General features: G+C 40.8%; 1 protein-coding gene across 2 annotated transcripts in view; it reads left to right on the top strand.

Moving 5' to 3' along the window:
* Nucleotides 1-16,550, top strand: part of PDE8B (phosphodiesterase 8B) — a 235,870-nt gene extending 219,320 nt beyond the window's left edge. For both annotated transcript variants that reach the window (XM_069749992.1, XM_069749999.1), the window contains exons 20-22: nucleotides 6,362-6,529; nucleotides 8,469-8,598; nucleotides 14,161-16,550. In XM_069749992.1, coding sequence (XP_069606093.1) covers nucleotides 6,362-6,529; nucleotides 8,469-8,598; nucleotides 14,161-14,276 — 414 coding nt within the window. In that variant the 3' untranslated portion in view covers nucleotides 14,277-16,550. The remainder of the gene's footprint in view (nucleotides 1-6,361; nucleotides 6,530-8,468; nucleotides 8,599-14,160) is intronic.
* The last annotated feature ends 7,769 nt before the right edge of the window (nucleotides 16,551-24,319 follow it).

Below are 24,319 nucleotides of genomic sequence, written 5' to 3'. Positions count from 1 at the left end.
CTACCTAATTTTTTGTGTTTGTTTCACTTACAGATTTCTGTCCACTGGATTGTCCTTTGCAGGTCTCCACCTTGAATTTTTGATTGGCTGCTCCACCATTTCTGGCATTGTGCGGTTAACCTGTCGCCAAATATGGGATAGACTTAAGGACCTTGTGATGCCTGAGCCCAAACAGGCTGATTGGCTCAAAATAGCCCGTGGGTTCAAGGTCAATTGTGACTTCCCAAACTGCATTGGAGCGGTGGATGGGAAACATATTAGGGTACGTAAGCCGCCGAACTCTGGCTCCCAATTCTACAACTATAAGCAGTTTTTCTCTGTAGTTCTGTTAGCTGTAGTTGACAGTAACTACAGGTTTATAATTGTAGACATTGGGGCCTATGGACGAACTGGAGACTCTAGGGTCTTCAATTCGTTTATAATGGGTCGGCGGCTACGTGAAAACCAGTTAGACCTCCCACCACCACAACAACTCCCAGGCTCCACTGCAGAAGCACTGCCTTTTTTTTTTGGTTGGAGATGAGGCCTTCCAACTCACCAGACACGTCATGAGGCCTTATCCCCGGCGCAACCTGGACCACCGTCGGAGGATATTTAATTTGCGCCTTTCTAGGGCGCGCAGACTGGTGGAGTGCGCCTTTGGTATTCTGGTGGCCAAATGGCATGTCCTACAGACATCAAAGCATCAGTAATTTTGCACAACTATACCCGCATACCTGATTGCTTCTCAGATGGTAACGATGAACACATGTTGCGTAGTGTCATTAGTCCAACACCACATGGCCCTCCTCCGCGCCGTCCCCTTTCTGGCATCAAAGTTAGGGATGTATTGACCAATTATTTTGTTTCTCCTCAGGGTTCTACTCCCTGGCAAAATTATGCTGTTTCTCAGTTGTGATTGTTTTTTTTTAAAGATATGTTTTTGAAATATACTATTATCATCCACTGAAAACGTACTGTGTGTGTTTTTTTCCTTAATGACCATATGTTTCTGTTTTCTGAATATGTGTGTGATGCAAAAATGATTAGTCTACAAACATCAATTGGCTTTTTGGAAAACTTTTTACTAACTTTGCAACCCTTTTTTTTGTTTTTTTTACACCATATTTTAGCCATATGGTTTTTATAAGCCTTTTTTATGGGTTGCTTTATACCAAGGATCCACAACAAAGTGGAAATGTTTAGCAAACACAAAATTAACATGGTAGCCAGCTACCAAAACAAAAACAAAAAAACAAAAAAAAATTACAGATCCCTGTAAGTTGGTGGGGGAGATGTTGCCAGCTCTGGGTCCTGGTCAGGGGGCCTTTGTTGGGCCGATGGCAGTTCATCCTGTGAGGATGCAGTGGCTTGTGGCCCAGAATACTGGCCTTGTCCATATTGGCCAGATGTGTGTTGACCATAAGCCATTTGGCTCTGTGCATCATGCTGAGGTACAGATTGCCTTGCATCATACCCCAACCCAAAATGGCCATGTTGTCCAAACCCAGGTTGGGACCAGCCAACATCACTGGGTCTGGAGAAGTGGCCATATTGGGATTGGGGGTTGAAGCCTGCCATTTGGTAGTCTAATGGCCTTTGTAGATTTTGGGATGGGAGGGGTTGAAGTGGAGGCATACGTGGAGTAGGTGCAGCAAATCCTGATTGATTTGGCTCCTGTTGAGGGAATTGAAGGGGCAAGAGGATGGTTTGGCCAAGCTGCCTTCGCTCCAGGTATTCAAAAACCTCATAGGGGTTATTTGGAGGGGTGCTTAAATCAATCAGGATTTGTATACACCCTCTCACACGTAGCCTCACCTCACGGGGAAGGGGTCTAAGGTATCGGGCAAGGCTGCGGGCAAAGGTCTCCTCGCCATCATCTGTGGCTGCCCTGGCCAAATAGTTGAGGACCCCAGCATCAGCATCACTTCTTCTGGCTTCAAGCTCTCTCCTTCGCCGGGATTTCCGTAAAGGCCCAGCTGCCTGTGGGGATGACACCAGTGGGCCTGTAGGGCTGCTGCTGTGGCCATGTTCCACAAGCCTTTCCACATCATGTGCTGCTGAGGGTGGTGGTGCAGCATCTTCCTCACTTGCTGCTGCCTGCAGTGATGATGATGCTGATGGGTCCTCAATGATGGATGCTGATGCAGCCAAAGATGGTCCTGCAACCTCTTCCTCCACACTTACAGGATCAATGATAGGGTCTGATTCTGATCCGGTTTCCCTCTCTGTGAGGTTTGACTGTGTTCTGTTAAGAAAACAATAAAAGGAAATTATTCTTTTGACATTGTTTAATTACACATCTGTGTGCAATATTAACACAAAAAAAACACAACCTCAGATCAGCACAACATCTCCTTCTCTACTCCCCTATTATCTCATATTCACACAAGAATATACAAGATTTGTCTTGTAGAGCCCCACAAATGTACCAAACACTATCACGACACATCATAATGTGGCATACCATTTCAAGCTAGACCAAAATCAGGAAGACCCACCTCTTCAAACAATCAGATAACATGCAGTAACAACCCATCCCACAAAACACTGCCTGAACATCTCTAAACTCGCATACTACATTCTCACCCATCCCTTGTTGAAGCTTGGGATGCTTTGCAGGCAGGGTCCTCTCTCCTCCAGGACCCTTTTTGAATTTATGCTTGTTTACATTATTGTTTGCACTATATTGACACATCCTTACATGGAATTTGCAATGTCATAACCCTAATCCACAAAAAAGACTATGATTTATTTTCATTACAAATGTGTAGAGTGGTTTTTACTTACTGCCTAAGATCCATACTGGCATCCAAAAAGGAAAGACGGTCATAATATATGTACTTCCTCTTCTTCAGTGGGGCTGCTGACCCACTCCTAGCCCGCTGCTGTCTTTCCCGCCGGTATTGGTCCCGGATGCTGCGCCATCGTGTCATAACATCATCCACTGCAATTACAAGGGCAGAAATAATGTTCTATATCATTCTGAACATAGCTTATTCCAGTTGTCAGACATATTTGTAATTTTTAAGCAAAAAGTTGCTAGAGCACAATAATTTCCATGGTGAGGCAGATGATAAAGGGGTTACATGCAGAGGTCAATATATCGCCCACAGTTAATAACTTGACAGTAACAGACTGGTAGAGAGGGGAGAGAACCCTGTTCTTGCAAACATACATTAGGTAAGATATGCTAGGATAGGAAAGGAAAATGACTTGTGCTATAATGAGACTAATGATCGAAATTATGTAAAAATAAGACAAGGGACAACAACCGTCTGGACGGGGTATGAGGCCAAGAAAATATTTAGCAGGGCAAGATCAAGATGAACTATGTCCAGAAACACTTTGGCATGTTCCTCAGCTTTATAAAATACCAAAAAAGGCCATAAATGACATATAAAGATAAAAAGGATTGCTTAAGTAATCATGTAGGGGAAGCATCTTTTAAAGTTAAATCTTGTGAATACATGAGTGTACTTACATAGACTTGTCTGCTCCGCACGTGGCCGTTGGGCATAATCAGGGAATAGTAGCCCACAAATTGCCCTCCAAGCTGCCTCTTTCCTGGCCCGGTTAGAATAGTTAGGATCACGCTGGTCCCATATTTCAGGCCTTTCCTGGACCAGGATGAGGAGCATATCAACATTGATGATGCTTGCCATGCTGCTTGGAACTCTGTGGAGGCGAGCACCAGACTTCCGGGATGTCTGTGTGGCTTTTTGAGCTAATTAGCATGTCTGAGTTTCATGATTGAGGGCTTGTCTCAATTCCTTGCACCTGGCGATGTCTGGAGATGTCTGGCGTATTTAACGCAAGTCACACTGTTGGTCCGTGTGTAATCTGTATATTTCTCGCACCCATAGACTTTCATTGGCGAATTTTTTGCGCACTACGGTGACAAACGCAGCATGCTGCGATTTTCTACGGCCGTAGAAGGCCGTATAATACAGATCCGTAAAATACGGCAGGTAGAAGCTTGGTCATAGAGATGCATTGTACCGTGTGCAATCCGTATTTTCTGCACCTCTCTTACGTCCGTAAAACTCGCTAGTGTGAAGCCGGCCTTAGATGGATGATTGAACAGCTGTTAAATGCATGATTACCTGGTGATTGATCATCAACCTGACTCAGCCATACACACTATAGGCCGTATAGTCGTTCATGCTGGTTGTATATGTTCAATGACACTCGGAGAAGGACAAACAATCTTTCTGGGGTTGTACATTTACTGGCAGCTATTGGATGAAAATTCTAACCACAGCAGATTTCAACGAAAACGATGATTGACGTTGATCGGCAAAAACAATAATCTATCGCTTTAGTTGTAATCATCCATTTTAGTCAACTTTAGACTAATGCATAGGGCCCTTTAAAAAAACAGTTCCTTAGGTATGGTAAGTTGTACCAAATGTATATTCACATACAGGTGCTTCTCACAAAATTAGAATATCATCAAAAAGTTAATTTATTTCAGTTCTTCAATACTAAAGGTGAAACTCATATATTATATAGAGTCATTACAAACAGAGTGATCTATTTCACATGTTTATTTCTGTTAATGTTGATGATTATGGCTTACAGCAAATGAAAACCCAAAGGTCATTATCTCAGTAAATTAGAATAATTAACAAAAAAACATCTGCAAAGCGTTTAAAAATGTGCCTTAGTCTGTTTCAGTAGGCTCCACAATCATGTAGAAGATTGCTGACTTGACAGATGTCCAGAAGGCAGTCATTGACACACTCCGCAAGGAGGGTAAGCCACAATAAGTCATTGCTAAAGAAGCTGGCTGTTCAGAGTGCTGTATCCAAGCATATTAATGGAAAGTTGAATGGAAGGAAAAAGTGCAGTAGAAAAAGGTGCAAAAGCAAGCGGAATAACCGCAGTCTTGATAGGATTGTTAAGAATCACTTAAATTGGACCTGCCTGACCAAGTGAAGTAGATCAAAAGACTGTCCAAAGCTAAACATCATGTGGCGATCAAAACAAATTCTGGAACAAATGAGAAACAAAGTAACTGAGATCTATTATACGTCTGGAAAAGGTTACATTTCTAAAGCTTTGGGACTACAGCAAACCACAGTGAGGGCCATTATCCACAAATGGCAAAAACATAGAACAGTGTTTAATCTTCCCAGTTGTTGACGGCAGACCAAAATTACCCCAGGAGCGCAGTGACGACTCATCCAAGAGGTCACAAAAGACCCCACAACAACATCCAAAGAACTGCAGGCTTCACTTGCCTCAGTTAAGGTCAGTGTTCATGACTCCACCATAAGAAAGAGACTGGGCAAAAATGGCCTGCATGGCAGAGTTCCAAGAAGAAAAGCACTGCTGAGCAATAAGAACATAAAGACTCATCTCATTTTTTGCCAGAAAACATCTTTATGATCCACAAGGCTTTTGGGAAAATACTCTGTGGACTGACGAGACAAAAGTTTAACATTTTGGAAAGTTTAAGTCCCATTACATCTGGTGTTGAAGTAACACATCATTTTAGAAAAGAAACATGATACCAACAGTAAAATATGGTGATGTTAGTGTGATCATCTGGAGATGTTTTGCTGCTTCAAGACCTGGAAAAATTACTGTGGTAAATAGAACCATGAATTCTGCTGTCTACCAAAAAATCTTGAAGAAAACTGTCCGGCCATCTGTTTGTGACCGCAAGCTGAAGCGCACTTGGGTTATGCAGTAGGACGATGATCCAAAACACACCAGCAAATCCATCTCTGAATGGCTTAAGAAAAACTAAATTAAGACTTTGGAGTGGCCTAGTCAAAGTCCTGACCATAATCTGTTTGAGATGTTGTGGCAAGACCTTAAAAAGGTGGTTCATGCTTGGAAACTCTTCAATGTGGCTGAATTAGAACAGTTCTGCAAAGATGAGTCAGCCAAAATTCCTCCAGGGCGTTGTAAAAGACTCATTGCAGTTATCACAAATGCTTGACTGCAGTTGTTGCTGCTAATGGTGGCCCAACCAGTTATTAGGTTTAGGGGCAATCACTTTTTCACACAGGGCCCTTTAGGTTTGATTTCTTTTTCCCTTAATAATAAAAACATTCATTGAAAAACTACATTTTGCGGTTACTTGTGTTATCTTTGTCTAATATTCAAATTTGTTTGGTGATCTGAAACATTTAAGTGTGACGAGTCAACGACTATGCAAAAGAATAGGAAATCAGGAAGGGGGAACATCACAACTGTATATGTACTTCATACAGCTACTCCGGTGTAAAAACGAATTATAAAATAACAAAATCATGGCTGTCAGAATGTGCAGACCAAAATTCTCCTGGGTCATCAGGCAAATCGTTCTGCTATGTATTTATGCATTTTTTTGGCATGTTTGCTAAGGTTTCTTATTGTTTGTCCGCAGAGTGAGGGCAGTGACTGCGAATGTTCCCCCAGCATCAAAAATTCACCAGAAAATCGTATACTCATCAAACGCATGATGATAAAATGTGCAGATGTGGCCAACCCATGTCGTCCATTGGATTTGTGCATTGAATGGGCTGGAAGGATCTCAGAGGAGTATTTTTCTCAGGTATAATACCTCATTTTTTGAGGACAAAACTCAAGAACTGGAACAACTACATCTTAAATCTTGGGTTAAGGCTGAGGTCCAATGAGCCTATAAAAAAATTATTCGAGTTTCATCCAGAAAACCTGGATGATTTTCACCCGTATTGTCATTCATGTGCGTCTATTTTTTTTTTTGTGTGACATCCAGGAGACATTCATTTGCATCTGTTTTTATACAATATTATAAAATGTATATGATCAAATACAGTTTCCTTGGTGAATAATGGCAATGAATCCATAGATCCGTATGGGTTCCAATTTTTGTTTGGTGCACCCAGAAACTTGTCTAGGTGATTCTAATCTGACACGTGGAAAAGATTAATGTATTTGGCCCATGTGAAAAAACTATCATCTTAGCAGTCCTATTGAATTACATTGGTCAGTGTATGGTCCGATCTTTACTCGGACAGCACATGTCCGTATAATACGCTTGTCCTGGACCGCACTTGGAGAGCACAATGTGACAATGCACATAGATGATTTTCCACATGTACCAACGGTCTGCATGGAATAAATGTGCAGCATGCACTACTTTGGTGTGATTTACGGACCAGAGTAGTGCACAGAAATCGCAGGCAAGGACACAGAGTTGCACATGATGCCAGTGATATCCACAAATTGCGGACTTGACAGGCCCGATTTTTAGTAAGGCATTTGAACCCATCCTAAGGGCTTGCTGACACCAGCGTATACATTCAATGTTTTATTGGATAGCAATTGGACCAATCTTATTCAATGGGGCACTGCTGATGCCCGATTTTATTTAACTGAAGAATCTGTCAGTGAAAAAACATCACAGCATACTGCGATTTCACTTTGAAGTTGGATACCACTCACCCATTGAAGTCTATAAGTTCGTGGGAAACATCATACTAGGCTTGGATGACATCTGAGTGCAGTCCAATTTCCAAGCACTCACAGAATGGAGAAGATGGAGGCGTTTTGATCTCCATCTTCTCCTCACAATGTACCCTGATTCTCTTATCCAAGAGAATATGAGCACACTATGCTGACACTCGGATCAAACTCTGATCATAGCTTGATCAGTGTCATTAGTATAAAGAGAGAATCTACGGCTGTGTGAGTGACCACCCAAGCGCTTTCCGGTTTAGGGCTACAGCACACAGTAGTGTTAAAGGGAATCTGTGAGCATTTCACCTCCTCCTCCTTTACTGACAGCTCCTTTGCAAAGAGCAGCGCTGGATGGGGAACAGATCTGGAGTGACAGAGGCTTCAGAACTTTCCGAATGTCTCTGATTGCATACAAAAAATTGGTATTGCTTCTAGAGCAGAATACCGCTGGATATCAGCTCTCTGCAGCCTGTATAGCAGAGCACAGAGGCTGTGTGGCTACACAGTATACAAGCTCCATGCACTGCTATTCAGACGCTGTGCCTTTGTACGCGCACCCTATTGGGCAGGGAGAATTGATTACCCGTATATATTAGTGTTGAACAAAAGTTGCTAATTTTTTATTTTTTCATGGCACACTCGCCTTTTTTAAGCAGATGGAGCTTCACAGGTGGGAACGAGGCTTCTCACAGACCCAAAAATCTACAAATTATACCAGAAATTAAAGCGCAAATGTGCGCCAACCTGTAGCTGGAATACAGTAGATTTGCTTTTTTTTAATGCACAGACTGGTCAAAGATGTCACAAAATATTAAGAAATATATTCCACTTAATGAAAAGAGCTCTGGAGCAAAATGTGACAAATTTATTAAGATGGATCGAGAAACTCTGGTCATAAGTAAATGTCCAATTTGTTGCAAATGAAATTTAGGAATTGGTAGAGCACTTGTGAGAGGCTGACTGTACAATTTCACTGCTGCTTAAAGTTTAACCACTAGATTACTGTGTACGTCAATTATAATCAACTCCATTCCTCTCTTTTCTTACAGACTGATGAAGAGAAGAGACAAGGCTTGCCAGTAGTTATGCCAGTATTTGACCGGAACACCTGTAGCATACCAAAATCTCAGATATCATTCATAGACTATTTTATCACAGACATGTTTGATGCATGGGATGGTAAGATCAGAGATCGACTGTACTTAGTAAAAGTTTTATTTGTGTTTTGCATCGTTTTTTTTGACTGAGGCTCAATTTTGAATATGTCATAAATATTGGGGGAAAAATAGCAGGCTGTAGTATTTTGGAAGGTAAAATGACTGACACCATTACTGGAATTCAACAGACCCATTATATATTGGGTCCGTCAATCGCTGTTTGAACATCAGATCTATTATATGCTGGACACAGTCAATTTTGCTTTTGTGTTCCGGTCACAGAGCAAAACAATGGAACTGTAGTTCAAACAGTATGAGTCAGCTGTCAGTTTCCCTTTAAAGGGGTGTGATCATGTTATTATATTGCTTTAATTATTTAGACAGCATGAAAATAAGCAACTCTGCAAATGACTTGCTTTTTCCATCTGCTGTCATTTTCCTGCAATGAGAGCTTTTATCTTTCATAGTGTACAGCTAGTTTCCATGAAGCTCAGCCACTAGTGCCTGCCCACACTCTGGCACAGGGTGCAGTAGCTATATTCCAGGAGAGAAGTTAATTCTTAACATATCCGCCACCTCTCTCCAGCCTATTAATTTCTATGCAGCAGTTAGCGGTTTACCTTTCTTCCTTCTCTTTGACCTCTTGACAAGCATTTGTTATAAATCTTGTGAAATCACCAGCCCCCACCATTGACTGCTTTTAAAGAAGGTTTCATAATTACAACTCTCACTGTCTGGAGCTTTGTACTTGTTCCAATGGTCAGTTATCTCTATATGTAAATGCAGTGATAACAGTGTAGACTCCAGAACAAACTACTGACTGCTGAATATATTACAGTAGCACTTGTGCTGAGCTTCATAGTTCTTCTACTACACTGCTCTAAAAAATAAAGGGAACACTAAAATCCCACATCCCAGATATCAGTGAATGAAATGTTCCAGTTGAAAATCTTTATTCATTACATAATGAATACTAATGAGTGAGTGTGCTCATTACTCGGGTTTTCTGAGCATGCTCGGGTGTTCTCCGAGTATTTTGGGTGTGCTCGGAGATTATGTTTGAGTCCTTGCAGGTGCATGATTTGTGGCTCGTAGACAGCCTGAATACATGAGGTGATTGCTTGTTTGTTAGGAAATCCCCACATGTATTCAGACTGTCTAGAAGCTGCAAATCATGCACCTGTGGCGACTCAAACATAATCTCCAAACATGCCCAATATACTGGGAGAACACCCGAGCATGCTCAGAAAACTCGAGTAATGAGCACAATCTCTCATTACTAGTATTGAATTGTGTTGAGAACAATAATAAAAACATATCAATGTAAATCAAAATTAATATCCCATTGAGGTCTGGATTTGGAATAATACTCAAAATCATAGCGAAAATCAAGTTTCAGTCTGATCCAAATTCAGTGGAAATGCCTCAAGGCAAGGAAATGATACTCAGTGGTGTGTGGCCTCCACCTGCCTGTATGACCTCCCTACAATGCCTGGGCATAGACCTGATGAGGCGATGGATGTTCTCCTGAGGGATCTCTTCCCAGACCTGGATTAAAACATCAGTCACCTCCTGATCAGTCTGTTGTGCAACATGGCGTTGGTGATTGAATGAGACATGATGTCCCAGATGTGCTCGATTAGATTCGGGTCTGGGGAACGGGCGGGCCAGTCCACAACATCAATGCCTTCATCATACAGGAACTGCTGACACACTTCAGCCACATGAGGCCTAACATCGTCATGCATCAGAAGGAGCCCAGGGCCCAGTGCACCTGCATATGGTCTCACAATGGGTCCGATGATCTCATCCCGGTACTTAATGGCAGTCAGGGTATCTCTGGCTAGCACATGAAGGGTTGTGCGGCCCTCCAAACAAATTCCTCCTCACACCATTACTGACCCACTGCCAAATCGGTTATGCTGGAGGATGTTGCAGGCAGCAGAACATTCTCCACGGCATCTCCAGACTCTGTCACTTGTGCTCAATGTGAAACTGCTCTTATCCGGAAGAGCACAGGGTGCCAATGTCGAATCTGCCAATCTTGGTATTCTCTGGCAAATGCCAATCGCCTTGCAAGGTATTAGGCTGTAAACCCAACACCCACTTGTGTTCATTGGGCCCTCATACCACCCTCATTGAGTCTGTTTCTAACAGTTTGAGCAGACACATGGATGTTAGTGGCCTACTGGAGGTCATTTTGCAGGGCACTGGCGCTGCTCTTCCTGTTACTCCTTGCACAAAGGAAGAGGTAGCAGTCCTACTGCTGGATTGCTGCCCTCCTACAGCCCCCTCCACATCTCCTGGTGTACTGGCCTGTCTTATGGTATTAATTTAGAAAACAAGGCACACTACCATAACAAAATGTATCATATAATCATATACAGTGCCTTGCGAAAGTATTCGGCCCCCTGGAACTTTTCAACCTTTTCCCACATATCATGCTTCAAACATACTGTAAAGATACCAAATGTAAATTTTTGGTGAAGAATCAACAACAAGTGGAACACAATTGTGAAGCTGAACGGAATTTATTGGTTATTTTAAATTTTTGTGGAAATTCAAAAACTGAAAAGTGGGGCATGCAATATTATTTGGCCCCTAATACTTAATACTTTGTTGTGCCACCTTTTGCTGCAATTACAACTGCAAGTCGCTTGGGGTAGGTATCTATCAGTTTTGTACATCGAGGCACTGAAATTCTTGCCCATTCTTCCTTGGCAAACAGCTCGAACTCAGTGAGGTTTGATGGAGATCGTTTGTGAACAGCAGTTTTCAGCTCTTTCCACAGATTCTCGATTGGATTGAGGTCTGAACTTTCACTTGGCCATTCTTACACCTGGATACGTTTATTTGTGAACCATTCCATTGTTGATTTTGCTTTATGTTTGGGATCACTGTCTTGTTGGAAGACAAATCTCCGTCCCAGTCTCAGCTATTTTGCAGACTCAAACAGGTTTTCTTTAAGAATTGTCCTGTATTGGGCTCCATCCATCTTCCCATCAATTTTAACCATCTTCCTTGTCCCTGCTGAAGAAAAGCAGGCCCAAACCATGATGCTGCCACCACCATGTTTGACAGTGGGGATGGTGTGTTCAGGGTGATGAGCTTTGTTGCCTTTACGCCAAACATCGTTTGGCATTGTTGCCAAAAAGTTAGATTTTGGTTTCATCTGACGAGAGCACCTTCTTCCACATGTTTGGTCTGAATCCCAGGTGGCCTGTTGCAAACTTTAAACAACACTTTTTATGGATATCTTTGAGAAATGGCTTTCTTCTTGCCACTCTCCCATAAAGGCCAGATTTGTGCAGTGTACAACTGATTGTTGTCCTATGGACAGACTGTCACACCTCAGCTGTAGATCTCTGCAGTTCATCCAGAGTGATCATGGGCCTCTTGGCTGCATCTCTGATCAGTCTTCTTCTTGTTTGAGATGAAAGTTTAGAGGGACGGCCGGGTCTTGGTAGATTTGCAGTGGTATGATACTCCTTCCATTTCAATATGATCGCTTGCACAGTGCTCCTTGGGATGTTTAAAGTTTTGGAAATCATTTTGTATCCAAATCCGGCTTTAAACTTCTCCACAACAGTATCACGGACCTGCATGTTGTGTTCCTTGGTCTTTATGATGCTCTCTGTGCTTCAAACAGAACCCTGAGACTATTACAGAGCAGGTGCGTTTATATGGAGACGTGATTACACACAGGTGGATTATATTTATCACCATTAGGCATTTAGGACAACATTGGATTATTCAGAAATCCACAATGAACTTCTGGAGTGGGTTTGCTGCACTGAAAGTAAAGGGGACGAATAATATTGCACACCCCACTTTTCAGTTTTTGAATTTCCACAAAAATGTAAAATAACCAATACATTTCGCTCAACTTCACAATTGTGTTCCACTTGTTGTTAATTCTTCACAAAAAAATTACATTTGGTATCTTTATGTTTGAAGCATGATATGTGGGAAAAGGTTGAAAAGATCCAGGGGCTGAATACTTTCGCAAGGCACTGTAGGTGCTATATCCAGTAGTAGATAAGTATTGTATAAACAAGAGATAAAGCACTACTGTAGGATATGCACACTACAAGTTAAATAATATCAGAAAAAACTTTATTAGCACACAATTACAAACATAAAACATAAGTAAAACCATGTGGGTCCCAAAACTCAAACCCATAATACGCATAAGTAGTCTCAATACAAATAATGCATAACCCCAAACCATACAGTATATATGAATTCAACCTGAATAGTAAACTGACAATCCAGGTGTCTATTGCAAGTGTAATGGGTAAACAGTATTGTACTTCAGCTCCTGAAAAGGTCCCTACACCCTAAAGGTAAATATCTGCGGCCACAAATCCCTCTCATACACAGGATGAGATAATGAACCTGTATATATGACTAGATGAGGATGACTGACAAAGTGCTGAAATTAGCACAAAATGTGATGCAAGGTGAAACAGCACTAAGCTTGTAGCTCAAGGGAAACAATACAGTTCTGAAAACTGCCCATACCTGTTTAGTGATACATAAAGAGTTGGAATAACAACCCAATAAGAGGATATGGGGGGCCCCAGCAAGTGTAGCCGTTTACCAGTAGGGAGCCAGAAAAAAAATCCATAATGAGAAGCGAGGGCATGAGAGGGGGACCGACAATAGACCCACGTGTATCGGCGTTTTGACCTACTTGTAAATGGCTACACTTGTTGCAATACCTGTGCAACTTCTGTGGGTTGTAGACACTGCCTTATACTACTGTACTTCTAGAGAAGAGAGCAATGACAAAATACAAAAGTGACCAAAACAGTCAAAAAGGATGAGAACAGAGAAATGGTCTGTGGTCACCACCTGCAGAACCACTCCTTTATAGTGGGTTGTCTTGCTGATTGCCGGTCATTTCTACCTGTTGTCTGTTTCATTTGCACAATAGCAGGAGAAATTGATTCACAATCAGTGTTCCTTCATAACTGGACTTGTTGATTTCATAGAAGTGTGATTACTTTGTGTTAAGTGTTCCCTTTATTTTTGAGCAGTGTAGTATAGTTCTGCTTCTTACCAGAACTTTAACTCAAAGAAGAGATCCCGCCCTGCCAGAGACCAGGAAGTGAGGAAACCGGATAGCTCTGAGCTGGTTAAGACACAACTCTTTAAATAAAGTTCTATTCACTTTAGTGATGTACATTTTCCAGCCTTGATTAATAATGCCCGATTTTGTTCTGTAGCTATGGACAACTCTATAGTACAGTTGGTACAAATTGATTTGCAGGACCCTGTCCAATGGCCATGTCAATAATTTGTGACAAATGCCTGGAAAGCCGCATTCTTTTACTTAGCTTGATTGGCATGATGCCAAATCAATCAATCAAAAGCTGGAGATGTTGCCAGGTAAGAGACATATCTCAGGGCTTCCATCCAATGGCCCTAGATTATTGAGATAGCCAATGCATCGGGTTCTGTGAATCGATTAGCATAAACTCTACTCTGTAGTATTCAAACTGTAGAACATATAATTGTAGGCATTGATCACATCTCATCCATCTACGAGAATCCCTAATAATTGTCATGTTTATTTCAGCTTTCGCACAATTGCCGAACCTCATACAACACTTGGCAGAAAACTACAAGTATTGGAAATCATTAGATGAGTTAAAGTGCAAGAGTCTCAGGTGCTCTTCTGACATCAGCAAATAATGGAAGTCTGGACGATTAGTGACCTCCCAACCTACCTGCACTGTGAACCATTTACTGGTGGTGTAACCCAGAATAAAGGAAAGCACTATTCTGAAGACTGGATGGAGCAGTACTACAAAGACTTTCTCGCGGTTGACCAGATGATGGCATGGACATCAAACCAAAGGGAAATACGGACAATGAAAGTTAACTTTTTACTACGATTTTATCCCTAGCACCAACATTCTCTTTGACTGCTGACTATTGACATCTTCACCAGCCTATCCTTACTTTGGACTGCCAGTTTGCATTTCAAATGCTTTGTTATTCTTGACCAATTATCAAAGAAGAGTACATTGGACAAGAACTAAAGACTATTTCATTATGATTTATTTTAATGCCAGCAATTGCTACTTATACATCATAGAGAAAGGAAGAACAAGTGATGTTTTCCTTCCGGGATTTACTGCTGATCTTCAATATTTGTTCAGGGCTGCATTTAGGGGCGTAATCAGAGACTCAGGAAGGCTTCTTACACGTGTCCAATAGGAATTATGAATTCATTTACTTATTAATCCAGCACCCTAAGGCCTCATTTAGACGTCCGTTATTCACTTATATGTTCTATACCCATTTTTCCGACATAGAATACTTACATGTCAGATTTTGAACCTAATCGTGAATCATAATCATACCAACCAAACACTAATGGAAATCTGTTCCAAAACACTGATGCGAATTGGTCTATTTTTTCACGTACGAACCTCTGAGTGAGGCCTAAAGCTGGGGCTACATGATCACTTTCTACAGGACGATATTTTCATTTCAATCTATAGTACAATGGAAAACTCTTAGCTGCAGGTAACGTGGCGGGCTCCGTGGACTACAGCTGTCACTCAATAGTTAACAATCGGAAAGACACTTTATGAAAACTTTTTATGTAACCCCTGTCTAGCTCCACTCAATACCTGAACATTTAGGTGTGACCAGAGTTACCCATCCTGAATATCACCTGCTGATCAGTTTGGGGACTTTGCAAAGTGGCTCCCTCTATTTCCGCCTCCTGGACTACTATAAGTGGATGAAGTGGGATAGTGGACCTAGCATCAGTCATACCCAAATTATTAGGTTTGAGTAGAATTAGGGTCTGTTCACATGGTTAAATTTGTTGTATATTATAGAACCAGCTGTGTGGATGAGTTTTTATATGACACAAGCTGCAGAGAAAATCTGCAGTGGAAATTGAACGGCGCCGTGGATTTGACATTTGCAGCCTGTCTGTTGCCAATTTTTACTGTGCGTTTGAGCCTTTGCAACACAGAGGGTGAAATCTTCAGTGAAGATATCTGACCAGAGTGGATACGTCCTTAGTAGTGATGAGCAAATATACTCGTTACTCGAGATTTCCCGAGCACGCTCGGGGGTCCTCCGAGTATTTTTAGTGCTCGGAAATTTAGTTTTTATTGCTGCAGCTGAATGATTTACATCCGTTAGCCAGCATAAGTACATGTGGGGATTCCCTAGCAACCAGGCAACCCCCACATGTACTTCAGCTGCGGCAATAAAAACTAAATCTCCGAGCACTAAAAAATACTCGGAGGGCACCCGAGCGTGCTCGAGAAATCTCGAGTAATGAGTATATTTGCTCATCACTAGTCCTTAGGCTAAATGCACACGTTGCATATTTTCTGTGGATTTTCTGTGCCACTTTGGGTGCGATAATCAACAATGCAATACAGTTGTAGCTAAACAGATGAAATTTTACCAAATCTCATCTTCACATTGCGAACACTTTCTGCGTAGACAGTGACATGCAGTGTGAATTTTAAAATCTGCGTGAAAATCTACAGCATATCTGCTACATGTGAATTTACCCTTAGGCTTTCATAGGAACCTGTCAGTTGGCTAATGCTACCTGAACCACAGCAGTACGAGACCGGCTCTCTCGTTATAGAAAGTTATGTAGTATTTCTGAGAAACAACTTGACAGGAGAGATAGATATAGAGAGAGGTGTCCAGGCATTGGAAGAGGAGTCTGCAGGGTGGCTACCTCTGGCTTCTCCATGCCCTAATTGACAGATTTCATCCTTTACCCAAATAGGGAAAGACCTGTCAGTCAAGCTGAGCTGGGAAGGAGACGCAGGAGGATGCGGACAATCAGATTGTCCTCTTCTTTCTTTTTTATCTGAAAAGCTGCAACATTTCAGAGTAAAACATATTTCTTTAATACATATATCCAAATTTGGACTTTTCTCCCATTTCGCCGAAAGAAGAGAACCATACAATAAATTAAAATAGTAAATCTTTATTTAATTAGCTTAAAATAATGCCATTAAAAAATACAACATGTGACATATCACAGAGTGCCCAGTGAGGGGGACCCCAATCTAATCCTACCCAACAATTATAGTATACTAGTGTATATTATATTATTAAATAGGTAAAAGTAAGTTCAAGAGAAACATATCTAAACTATCAAGGTCTAGTGACCACCCATTTAGTATAATGCTCATATTATAGCTTAGTAGTCATGCTTGTAAATAGCGATATCATACTGCCAATATTTATACAAAGAAGGAGGAATTAAATCCCAAGGTTGTATATACTGACATCAGTCTATATGAGAAATGGAGAGACTAAAGACCATATAATCCAATGTATAATAAAATATAAGCAAGATTGGGCAGCAGGGTAAAGTCTGTATCAATTATAAACACCTATAGTTCTAGATTAGTATACTTCATGGCAATACTGTCAGTATATAAACAAATAATGAGGTAATAGATATAAAGAACCACATTACATATGTGCAGTAGTAAGGGCAGTAACGCTGAGTTGAAGATAAGGATAGACAGAGCGTCTCACCTCACCCCGACGCACGTTTTGCCATTAGCTTCTTCCATGGGTGTGTCTGGGTAGGGGATGGCAGCCCTTTTGAATGAACTTAAACCAATGGAAAGGGGTATAACAATAATAGTGGAGGTAAGAGGCCAATCAGCCTTCAGGACATAACCGGTGCATGCAGTGTTTGTCACTCCCCATATGTAAACTCTTCCGGGACAGCGCTCATTGGAACGCATGTTGGAACCATGAGGACCAGAGACAAAGCGCCCCCAGAAATAAGTGGCGCTCTTTAGAAAAGTGCATGTGCACTGTCTGAAGTGCCGTGGTTATATAACTAATAAGAACGAGTAGAAAATAAGCTGTATGATCATCTACGTGAGTTCATACATCGGGACATAATACCAGAGAGTGGTAACATAGTTATACGAGACAGAAAACACTACTATATTACCCATATGTAACAAAAGAATGTAATAAATGGTAGTGTGTAAATAGAAACATAATCCAGTAATGTTGATAAGGACAATTACTATAATCAGTGCCATAAAGTTATGTCATGCAAACTAAACCCATTAAACATCTGCATGATATAACTTTATGTCACGGTATATCAGCTTTAAATATTTTTTAAATTTAATTTGAATTCCGTAAGAAGCTAATGGCGAAACGTGCGTCGGGGTGAGGGGGGACGCTGAACCTATCCTTATCTTCAGCTCAGCATTACTTGCATTGTTACGGCACACAGGTAATGAGGTTCTTTATATCTGTTGACTCATTATTTGTTTATATACTGACAGTATTGCCATAAAGGAAGTATATTAATCTAGGACTGTAGGTGTTTATAATTGATACAGACTTTACCCTGCTGCCCAATCTTGCTTATATTGTATTATACATTGGATTATTTAGTCTTTAGTCTCTCCATTTCTCATAAAGACTGATGTCAGTATATACAACCTTGGGATTTAATTCCTCCTTCTTTGTATAAATATTGGCTATGTGATATCGCTATTTACAAGCATGACTGCTAAGCATTAGGCTATGTGCACACGTTGCGGATTTTGCTGCGGATTTTCCCATGCGTTGTACAGTACCATGTTAATGTATGGAAAACAAAATCCGCAGTGCACATGCTGCAAAAAAAAACGCGCGGAAACGCTGCATTGTTTTTTCCGCAGCATGTCAATTCTTTGTGCGGATTCCGCAGCAGTTTACACCTGCTCCTCAATAGGAATCCACAGGTGTAAAACCGTAGGTGGAATCCGCTCAAAAACCGCAAAAAAAACCATGGTAAATCCGTGGCAAATCCGCAGGTAATCTGCAGTGCTGTTTACCTGATTTTGTGTTTTTCCGCACACTAAATAGGTGGTCACTTGACCTTGTTTCTCTTCAACTTACCGTAATGTTACCCATTTAATAATGTAATATACACTAGTATACTATAATTTTTGGATAGGATTAGATTGAGGTCCCCCTACTGGGCACTCTGTGATATGTCACATGTTGCATTTTTTTTTTCATTTTATTCTTTTAAGCTAATTAAATAAAGATTTACTGTTTTAATTTATCATATGGTTCTCTTCTTTCGGCTAAAGGGGATGCAAGTCTGAATTTGGTTATATATGTGGATGTGAAGTGTCATTACACCTTAACTATGGACATTATTAGATGAATATTTCTTTCATGCCGCAGCCGCTCTGAATTTGATGCCGCCTGAGGTTTGGGCAGCACGAGGGGCTGATAGCTTTCCCTATTCAGTGCTAAAATGAAATAATAAACTAATGTGATAAAAGGTATAATATACCACTACAGATCTTTATAATAAAAATGCAAAATGCAATGTGGTTACTAGTTTGGATTGTTGTCACATTAACAAATTGTTAAGGTCTTTTGTACAGATCTCCATTAACTTTAGTTTTGTAGATGCAAATGGCAGTGTATAGGTATATTTAAGCTAATCCTTATTTTTCTGGCAAGATACAGAGTTGTGTTTATATTGTCAGTGACTTTATAGGAATATTCGAGCTTTCTGAATTCTTTCTGCAGGGACTGAAGTATCATTATCATGCTTGATAGAGTAGACATAGATGTATCTGCCACCCTACGGTGTGGCTTTATATTTGGAGGACACATTATCTGTATTCAGTGTTATAAGGGCTATACATTTACTATTCAAAGAGGTGTGTTTTTTTTTCCAGATGCACGATTATCCTAAAATCTGAAAAGTACAAACATAAAGATGCTCGTCTGTCATTATGTAATGGATTGTGTTGTTCAGTATAGTTTAATTCACTAATCCATAAAAGCACATGAGCCTCTCAGGATAATGCGAGACATTTAACACATTTTTGTTACCATTTTTTTTTTATCAGCTTAAAGCCTTAAAGAAACACTAAACCTAGGAATGAATGTTTAAATTAAACAATATAATTGTCCTCATTGATTGTTAGTCTGCATCATTTTCTCTGATCTTGAAACTGATTGTAGGATTTCTGCATGACTGAGAACAGAAGGGTTAATATCCTGCCGGATCAGTTCCATCTCTGGATGGTAGCCGACACAAGATCCGATCCTTAGGTGTGGAAACTTAAAAGGAATCCGATTTCACCCTCCAACTACAGCAAAACCTCCGCATGGCCAGTCCGTTCCTCCGTTACTGAGAAATCAGCTGAAGAGGCTGAAGAGCTGAAAAACTACTGAAGAACTGCTTCCAGATCTGGAGCCTATGTCATTCCAACTCTATTTTTTTTCCAGAAAGAGACACAGTTTATGACGTTGCAAGAGACAGACTAACCATTGACAGAGAAGGTGCATGCGAAGTTGGATAGTCCAAGTCTCGCAACATCATTGGTATCATTACAGGGACTTTACTCTGATGATGTTACTTTGGGGTCCCTTTAAAGGAACTGTCAGCAGAGAATGACTGTTCAATCTAAGTCCCGCAGCCCGGCCTTTCACGGCGGCCATTCATTTATATAATCCTTCTTACCTGCTTATTTTCCCTCTATATCCACCCCCTCTTCTTTGATTGACAGCTCTGGCTTCCTAGAAGCAGAGAAGGGGGCGAAGATAGAAGGAAAACATGCAGGAAGGATTATATAAATGATTGGCCGCCGTGAGGCACCGAGCAGCGGGACTTTGAACAGTCATTCTCTGATGACAGAGTCCCTTTAACAGTACGGTATTTCTTCTTACAAAATGGTTATAAAAAAATGTTAATTTCCTAGGAAACAACCACATTTATTTTTAACTAGCTGAAGAGCCCGGCGTTGCCTGGGCATAGTAAATATCTGTGGTTAGTTATAGCACGTCACTTCTCTTATTTTCCCATCACGCCTCTCATTTTCCCAATCACATCTTTAATTTTCCCCCTCACATCTCTCATTTTCTCCCTCACACCTCTCATTTTCTCCCTCACTCCTCTCATTCCCGCCTAACACTTGTCATTTCGACCTCACATCTGTCATTTTCCGATCCCTACACTATTTTCCCTCACTCCTCTCATTTTGCACTCACACCTTTTCATTTTCACCTCAGTATATACATGTTTGTCATCTCCCTTATATATAGTATACACCTGTATGTCATCTCCTGTATATAGTATATACATGTATGTCATCTCCCCTGTATATAGTATATACCTGCTGTGTGTCATCTCCCCTGTATATAGTATATACCTGTATGTCATCTCCTCCTATATATAGTATATACCTGTATGTCATCTCCTCCTATATATAGTATATACCTGTATGTCATCTCCTCCTATATATAGTATATACCTGTATGTCATCTCCTTCTATATATAGTATATACCTGTATGTCATCTCCTCCTGTATATAATATATACGTGTGTGTCATCTCCCCTGTATATAGTATATATCTGTGTGTCATCTCCTCCTGTATATAGTATATACCTGTATGTCATCTTCTATATATAGCATATACCTGTATGTCATCTCCTCCTGTATATAGTATATACCTGTATGTCATCTTCTATATATAGCATATACCTGTATGTCATCTCCTCCTGTATATAGTATATACCTGTAGGTAATCTGCTCCTGTATATAGTATATACCTGTGTGTCATCTCCTCCTGTATATAGTATATACCTGTATGTCATCTCCTCCTGCATATAGTATGTACTTGTATGTCATCTCCTCCTTTATATAGTATATACCTGTGTGTCATCTCTCCTGTATATAGTATATATCTGTGTGTCATCTCCCCTGTATATAGTATATACCTGTGTGATCTCCTGTATTAGACCTCGTTAACACGTTATTTGCTCAGTATTTTTACCTCAGTATTTGTAAGATAAATTGGCAGCCTGATAAATCCCCAGCCAACAGGAAGCCCTCCCCCTGGCAGTATATATTAGCTCACACATACACATAATAGACAGGTCATGTGACTGACAGCTGTCGTATTTCCTATATGGTACATTTGTTGCTCTTGTAGTTTGTCTGCTTATTAATCAGAATTTTATTTTTGAAGGCTAATACCAGACTTGTGTGTGTTTTAGGGCGAGTTTCGTTTGTCAAGTTGTGTGTGTTGAGTTGTGTGTGGCGACATGCATGTAGCGACTTTTGTGAGATGAGTTTTGTGTGGCAACATGCGTGTAGCAACTTTTTGTGTGTCGAGTTGCATGTGACAGGTTAGTGTAGCAAGTTGTGTGCAGCAAGTTTTGCGCATGGCGAGTTTTGCGCGTGGTGAGTTTTATGTCTGGTGCCTTTTGAGTATGTGCAAGTTTTGTGTGAGGCAACTTTTGCATGTGTTGCAAATTTTGTGCATGTGGCAATTTTTCCGCATGTGCAAGTTTTGCATGTGGCGAGTTTTCCATGAGGTGAGTTTTGCACTTGTGGCGAGTTTTGCGTGAGCCTATTTTTTGCATGTGGCGAGTTTTGCGCGTGGTGAGTTTTGAGCGGCGACTTTTGTGTTTCGACTTTTATGTGGAGAGGTTGGTGTATGTGTGGTGAAATGTGTGCTGAGGGTGGTATATGTGTTCAAGCACGTAGTAGTGTGTGGCGCATTTTGTGTGTGTGTTCATATCCCCGTGTGTGGTGAGTATCCCATGTCGGGGCCCCACCTTAGCAACTGTACGGTATATACTCTTTGGCGCCATCGCTCTCATTCTTTAAGTCCCCCTTGTTCACATCTGGCAGCTGTCAATTTGCCTCCTACACTTTTCCTTTCACTTTTCCCCATTATGTAGATAGGGGAAAAATAGTTTGATGAATTGGAAAGCGCGGAGTTAAAAATTTCTCCTCACAATATAGCCTATGACGCTCTCGGGGTCCAGACGTGTGACTGTGCAAAATTTTGTTGCTGTAGCTGCGACGCTTCCAACACTTTTCCTTTCACTTTTTTCCCCATTATGTAGATAGGGCAAAATTGTTTGGTGAATTGGAACGCGCGGGGTTAAAATTTCGCCTCACAATATAGCCTATGACGCTCTCGGGGTCCAGACGTGTGACTGTGCAAAATTTTGTTGCTGTAGCTGCGACGCTTCCAACACTTTTCCTTTCACTTTTTTCCCCATTATGTAGATAGGGCAAAATTGTTTGGTGAATTGGAACGCGCGGGGTTAAAATTTCGCCTCACAATATAGCCTATGACGCTCTCGGGGTCCAGACGTGTGACTGTGCAAAATTTTGTGGCTGTAGCTGCGACGGTGCAGATGCCAATCCCGGACACACACACACACACACACACACACACACACACACACACACACACACACACACACACACACACACACACATTCAGCTTTATATAGTAGATTATCTGGGATACACAAATTAAACTGAATTTTTGATTTGGCCTCATAGGAACCAATGGTCCTATGATAGTTGAAGTTCAGTCAAGAGAACAAAGGCACAGATGTTCTTCTTGCTTGTGGCACATAATATCTTCAAAAACAGTCCTTGGAAGCATATTCAGACGCAGACTAGAGCGTTTTTCAGGAACCCATGCCCTATTGTGTACATGTAATGAGGGCTGACTAGGATTTGAAACACACAAAGATTTGATTCCAGTCCGAAATAAAAATACTGGTTACCCAGACGTTTCTGTATAGAATTACCTACCTGTCTATTGTACAGGTTTTATGCTCCCCATATTTTCTAGTACATTATGGCTTATTCCTCGTTGCAGCTCATGGATTCATGAAACAGACAAAATATTATCATTTTAACAAATCTGACAGGTACGAAGTCATGTGACAACTAATTTCAGGATGGATCCATGGTTAAACATGATTAACAGAAAAATGATCAAAAGAAATGGAAGTATACATGCATATAAATTCTCCAATATTCATGTCTTATCATCATCATACAAAGGAGTCATCAACGTACCATTAAAGGGAATGTGTCACCAGGTTTTTGCTCCCTCATCTGAGAGCAGCATAATGTAGGGGCAGAGACACTGATTCCAGTAATGTCACTGTTTCATTTGCTGCAGATCTTCCAGTTCTCTGAATGCTGAGCTGTGTATAGCCCCGCCCACACCACTGATTGGGCGCTTTCTGTGTACCCTGCGCATATGCAGAAAGCTGCCAATCAGTGAAGGGGCGCAATTACACAGAGCTCATGAATATGGATGACTACATGGCAGAACTGCATTCAAGGATTTTTTTTAACCCCTCAGAATATATTATTTTCATGAAAATGTAGCTTTAGCCCCAAGTGTTTCATTTTCCACAAGGGTAACGAAAGAAAATTAACCCCACATTTTTTCCTGAATATGCCAATACTCAATATATGGTTGGAAATTACTATTTGGGCACAAGGCAGAACTCGGTAAGGAAAGAGAGCGATATGACTTTTGGAGTCTTATTTGGCTGGCGTAGATTGCAGCGCCATCGCACATTTGAAGAGCCACTGAGGTACCAAAACCACAAAAACTTCCACAAGTGACCCATTTTGGAAACTACATCTCTCAAAAGGAACTACGGTAATTTAGGTTTTCAGTGACCATAAGTTACAGTAGTGTTCAAAATAATAGCAGTGTGTTCAAAAAAATGAGCTAATCACAAAATCTTTTTTACTAGTTAGTATTTCCAGCATTGGGAACGTTGCACACTTTTCTAATTAAAAACATGAAGAGAAATGTACCATATATATATTTAAATACTTTACAGAAAATACAAAAAAAAATAACACTGTGCGGTTCTAAAAAATAACAGTGTCTGCATATGTCATTACAAACTCACAATA

Source organism: Ranitomeya imitator, chromosome 1, assembly GCF_032444005.1.
Source record: "Ranitomeya imitator isolate aRanImi1 chromosome 1, aRanImi1.pri, whole genome shotgun sequence".
In the NCBI taxonomy this organism is placed as follows: domain Eukaryota; kingdom Metazoa; phylum Chordata; class Amphibia; order Anura; family Dendrobatidae; genus Ranitomeya; species Ranitomeya imitator.
The sequence above is the reverse complement of the archived record's forward strand: the minus strand, read 5'-3'. Positions and strand labels throughout refer to the sequence as shown.